This window comes from Anarrhichthys ocellatus, unplaced genomic scaffold (assembly GCF_004355925.1).
Source record: "Anarrhichthys ocellatus isolate YVR2014 unplaced genomic scaffold, GSC_Weel_1.0 scaffold3863, whole genome shotgun sequence".
NCBI lineage: Eukaryota > Metazoa > Chordata > Actinopteri > Perciformes > Anarhichadidae > Anarrhichthys > Anarrhichthys ocellatus.
Window position 1 is genome coordinate 1 of NW_022283837.1, and position 5109 is coordinate 5109.

A 5109-nucleotide genomic window follows, 5' to 3' on the forward strand; every position below is an offset into this window, starting at 1 on the left:
ATTTATTACCTCAGTAAACATTGTAAACATGAGTTTATGGTCTCACTGCGTGTCCTCTCTGGCGTCTGATGCTCGGGGGTCATTGTTTGCTCGTGGGACCGTCTCTCAGTCCCGGCCCCCCCTCCCCCACCCCCCTTCTCCTCCCTCTGCACCCTCCTCTTTAATTAAGCAATCCTGTTTATTTAGGGATTAATTCGCAGCACTGAATGGAGACAAAACCGCCAGTTTATTAATGGTTTTTTTTGCAACCGGCCCGGTTCAGCAGGCGTCCAACTGCCCGAAGCGTTCAGGGACGACCAAGAATAATGTGTGAGAGAGTTAAACTGAGGGCAGAGCTATTGTTCACAGAGGAAACCATTATCTCCACGTTTCCAAAGCATCATTTTAATACCTCGTCCCATAACTGCTGTATTAACTCTGTCCTGGGTTTCCATCCCATAATCCTGCCATTAATAACCTTTGCAGACTTTGTTGCTTCTGCTGCTCATTTGTGCTGTAAAACTATTTAGTCCTCGGGGTGTTTCGGGGGAGGGGGAGGACTGCAGAGCAGTGACCTTCAACATCTTGGTGCTGAGTTGAGCAGATTAAATGAACGATTCTTCAATGCAGCTAACAGCAGATTGTACTTTAGTGGTCGTGACAGTTTGCTTAATTAACCGCGTCAGTCGTCCTGCTGGATGAAACTTAATGCGTGTCGATGACGAATGTCACGTCGCGTCTGTGATGCATGAAGGAAACGTTGCTGCCTGTGTCTTCACGTCACTGATCATTTTCATATCTTCTCACTTGTTTGTAGTTTTTATTTAGACCTCTGAATCGCCACGACGTCTTTAAATGTTTCAGAAAGATAGCGACAGAAAAGATGGTGACCAGCGTAGATTCAACAATGCTGACATCGGCACAATCCTTCGGTCGACTTGAGAAACATGTTGGACTATTCGTCCATTGTGGATTGAAAACCATTTATTTTTTACAATCAACACTTGCAAATGACACGGAAGTACAAAATGTAAAATATACTTTGGCGTTTCATTTTACCTCTTTATTCGGGATTTAGTAAAACACCTTCTTTTCTCTTTTTACCAGATGTAGCCTAACACTGGCAATGAGGGAGACGTTGAGTAGATAATGAATTTAAATCATACCCTCTGAACTTAAGAGGCAATCTGCTTTAAACTGACGTCTAACACTATTACTAAATAACACATTCTTCATGAATGTACCACGTTAACGAGCTAGCTTCTCCTTCCTCTTGCTCAGGATCTTGGAGCTGCAGGAGAAAGGCGACCTGGACGTCATGAAGCAGAAGTGGTGGCCTCGCACCGGCCGCTGCGACCTCAACAGCCACGCCAGCGCCCATCCCGACGGCCGCTCCCTCAAGCTCCACAGCTTCGCCGGCGTCTTCTGCATCCTGGCCGCCGGCCTGCTGCTGGCCTGCCTGGTGGCCGGGCTGGAGGCTTGGTGGAACGGCAACCGCTGTCGCCAGGAGCAGCCCAAAGAGGTGACCGAGCACAGGGCCCGGCGGACGGGCCAGCGGGGGGAAGACACTGCCACACTCTACTTTAAGGATCCAGCCGCAGACGCGAGCCCCGACTTAGTGGAGCTCCAGTACACCCAGCTGTAGAGGAGAGAGGGTTTAGGGCCGAGGGCGGCCAGATAGCACAGAGTAGATGTGCTTTGAGCCACATCGGCCCAGGACACTGATTGAAATCAAATTTGGTCTCTTATTATTACCCCTCCTCCATTCTATTATTTTATCCGTCCATCGCCCCCCCACCCACCTCGTCCTAAACCTGCAGACACCAGAGCTCATCTGTGTAAAGCACACAGCACGCTGACCATCACCTTCACTAACACACTCATGAACCACAGCGTCTCGTCCTCTCGGGAACGTCTGTTCTTTGTCTTGATGCAAACACAGTCCAGAGGCCTTCAGCAGCACACAGCCTCTCAGTCCACATGTGTCTGTTAGCATGTGCTGCGTGTTCCTCTGGTAAACAGCAGAGGAACACGCAGCACACGTTAGTGATTCATCCACAGTGCCGGCTTCGTAACCATTCAAGTGCTCGCTGTTGAGTTATAGTTATGAACTCACTTTGAACAGAGAGGCTTCGGTAGTTTCCTGCACCGAGCGCTCTGAAGAGAGATTATCATTAGCAGCAGAGCGATGACGCCGTCGAACAGACGCACTCGTCTTCACACTTTGTGGACGTTTTCCATGTCGGCGTGAAATCTGGACGAGACGTCAGGAGACAAACAGTCATTTATCAGTGAGGAGAAGCTCAATGTGCAGCTCACAGTGACATCATCACAGTGATGTTGCTGGTAGATGCTGGAGCCGTACTAAGTGCCCACTGAGCACATCGCTCTCTCTCTTTAATGAAAGGAACCAGCAGAGCTGATAGTTACACCTTCTGTTTAAAGAGGAACACATTCATCTCATCGATATTAATGAACACGCACAACAACGGCTGGAAGGAGGCGTCTGATAACTGATACGAGTTTAGTGCAAATATCAAGTAACGGTATTAAGCTGTTCTGTCATCACAAAGGTCTTTATTATATGTTGTTAAATGATATTTCTTAAACCGAGCGCTGCACTAATCCTCTGAGATGAGCTGCAGTAGACTCATCACTTCTTCTTCACGTGTAATCTGCAGTTAAAGTTGTTTATTTCAGGCGGTGAAACGTGAGAATCCTGAAACTTTCTGCGTTATTGTTTGCAAAGATAAAATGAATAGAACAGCAGAGTGGAAGCTTCCATCAGACCCGGTTAGTGTAACCGTACATTACGTCCTGTATATCTGGACCTGAGGCTCAATATTTGCTCGTCGAGGCTTCACGTGAAACACAAACTGACCTCAGATCTGCATTTCTACCTCCACACGACAACATTCACCTCTCGTGCCGAACACACGGCTCAGCAGGAGGTCTGTGTGAGCGGATGGATCCGTAAACTACAGTGTGAGCAGACGGTGCACGTCTCAGCAATACGATTTGTCTCCCAACATCCCGTCCATATAACCTGTGGTGCTGTCACTGTGTCACGTCTTACTGCTTATTATATGTCAATGTGGACGCCGTGTTCTCTACCTCCATCTATCCCTTTGTTATTCACACTCTGTCTATGATCTCGTGCAGGTTACTAAGGATTACAGACTGGCAAGGGTTTCTGGTCCATTGACATATAATGACATTACAACTGCTTCATCGGAGGGGAGGAGGGACATTTGGACAGACAGAGAGAGAGGCTGGGATGAAGCAGAAGCTATTCATACAGGTCAGAATAGACCTCCTATACAACTATCACACATAAAATCTACAGAATCAAGACATAACTCTGTGCCGTCGCCGCGCTCCTCCTGTGTGTGCAGCGAGGACTCTTCTCCTGCCGCCTCGCTGAGTCATGCAGGACTTTGATTTAAGTAGAAATACATTTATTAACTCCTACAAAGCTCCATTTCAACCATAAACAAAGTGAGACGATTCACGTCAAAGATCAAACATCTAATAATCTTTATATTTAGTCACCTCTCAATAGAGGTAGCAGGTGATGGCACACAAAGCTTCTCCTGAAGTGAAGCGGAGACGTTTTGTTGTTAAACTCTCCGGTCGCTCATTAAAACTCTCACCGATAGAAACAAACGAGTTGCTGATCACACGCGTTTCATCTCAACACAAAGAAGACGTGAAAACAGAACGCTCGTCTCTGAATTATAACTGATTTTAATTTGGTTATTTCCTTCTTTGCAGACGACACCGTAATGAAGGAGTTAATTCAACAGCGTCAGTAGAACCCGGAGGGGACAGAACCCAGAGGGTTCTACTAGAACCGTTCTGTTTCTCTGTGTTTCATCTTTTAACTGTGAACACATCTCATCAGGACCTCACTGCTACATGTTCACACGGCGACACACGAGAACACGCTTTAGTGCCTCTAATGCATCACATGATGAAACACAGCGCTGTACAGGATGAGATACAGTTACTGGTGGTTAATAACAATAATTATAATATTGTAATTATAGGTACTGATCACTGATCACACAGCTACTCCTATTGACAGAAGAGAAGAAGAAGAGCTTCTATCTCTGATCACACTGTGACTCAGTCTCAAAGATCTGCTGACAAACATGAGAGAACACACGACAGATATAGAAATCAGGGCTAACCTCTGGAAACAATGAACTTCCTGTTGCTGCTTCACAATAAAAGCCTCCCTGTTGTTTGTCGGTTTAAAGCAGCAGCAGGAAGTGTTCTGGGTTCTATTACCGGTAATAAATGATGACTCAGTAATAACTACAGAGAGGTAATTACACTATACATAAACATAAATGACAATTTAATTTGAAATAAAAATGTGTTTGAAAGGATGAACAATCTCAAAGATTATGACTTTAAAAAGAGAGATTACATCGAAAAGAAGGGATGACTTCCTGCACTGCGACATCAGTGTGTGTTACTACACGGTGTAAATGTGTCATGTGCATTGTTCTGAATATCACTTGTGTCCCTGTGAGGAGTTACTGTGACTAATATCATCGTACCTCTTGAGTTGTGAAGGGAATCCAATGCTGGAGCCAAGACGCGTTCAGGGACGCCACGCTTTGTTGTAAAGCGGACGGTTCAAAGTGTCTGCTAAGAGACGCCGAGTCAGCAAATCTGCTTCTGATTCAATTGTTCTGGTAGAGAAACGATTCTCTCAAACGCACCACGAAGAACATGAAATGAATCTGCAGAACAACAACTTCTACCAAAATATAAGAAGTCACGTTTAGACCAAGAGACCGACGTCATCTCACATGAACGACTTTAACCCTCGGAACCCCAAAAACGATCAGAGCGATTATTATCACTGTCACACGCAAGAAGAGAGGAGGAGAGGAGAGAGGAGGGGAGATAGAGAGGAGAGAGGAGAGAGGAGGGGAGGAGAGGAGAGAGGAGATAGGACAGAGAGGAGGAGAGGAGAGGGGAGGGGAGATAGAGAGGAGAGGAGAGAGAGGAGGGGAGGAGAGGAGATAGGACAGAGAGGAGGAGAGGAGAGAGGAGGGGAGATAGAGAGGAGAGAGGAGGGGAGGAGAGGAGATAGGACAGAGAGGAGGAGAGGAG

General features: G+C 46.4%; 1 protein-coding gene across 1 annotated transcript; it reads left to right on the forward strand.

The window, feature by feature from the left end:
- The first annotated feature begins 27 nt into the window (after positions 1-27).
- LOC116379194 (glutamate receptor ionotropic, delta-2-like) lies at positions 28-4919 on the forward strand. The gene is made up of 2 exons (XM_031841135.1): positions 28-1501; positions 3142-4919. The coding sequence occupies exons 1-2, from the start codon at positions 1298-1300 to the stop codon at positions 3418-3420; spliced, it is 483 nt and encodes a 160-aa protein (XP_031696995.1). The 5' UTR covers positions 28-1297; the 3' UTR covers positions 3421-4919.
- The last annotated feature ends 190 nt before the right edge of the window (positions 4920-5109 follow it).

What these genes read in the sequence shown, in the direction of transcription:
- LOC116379194 (XM_031841135.1), top strand. Translation starts at nt 1,298, where the DNA reads ATGAAGCAGAAGTGGTGGCCTCGCACCGGCCGCTGCGACCTCAACAGC. An exon ending in GCCAGGAGCAGCCCAAAGAG is followed by an intron (nt 1,502 to 3,141) that starts GTGACCGAGCAC and finishes GATCTCGTGCAG; the next exon opens with GTTACTAAGGATTACAGACT.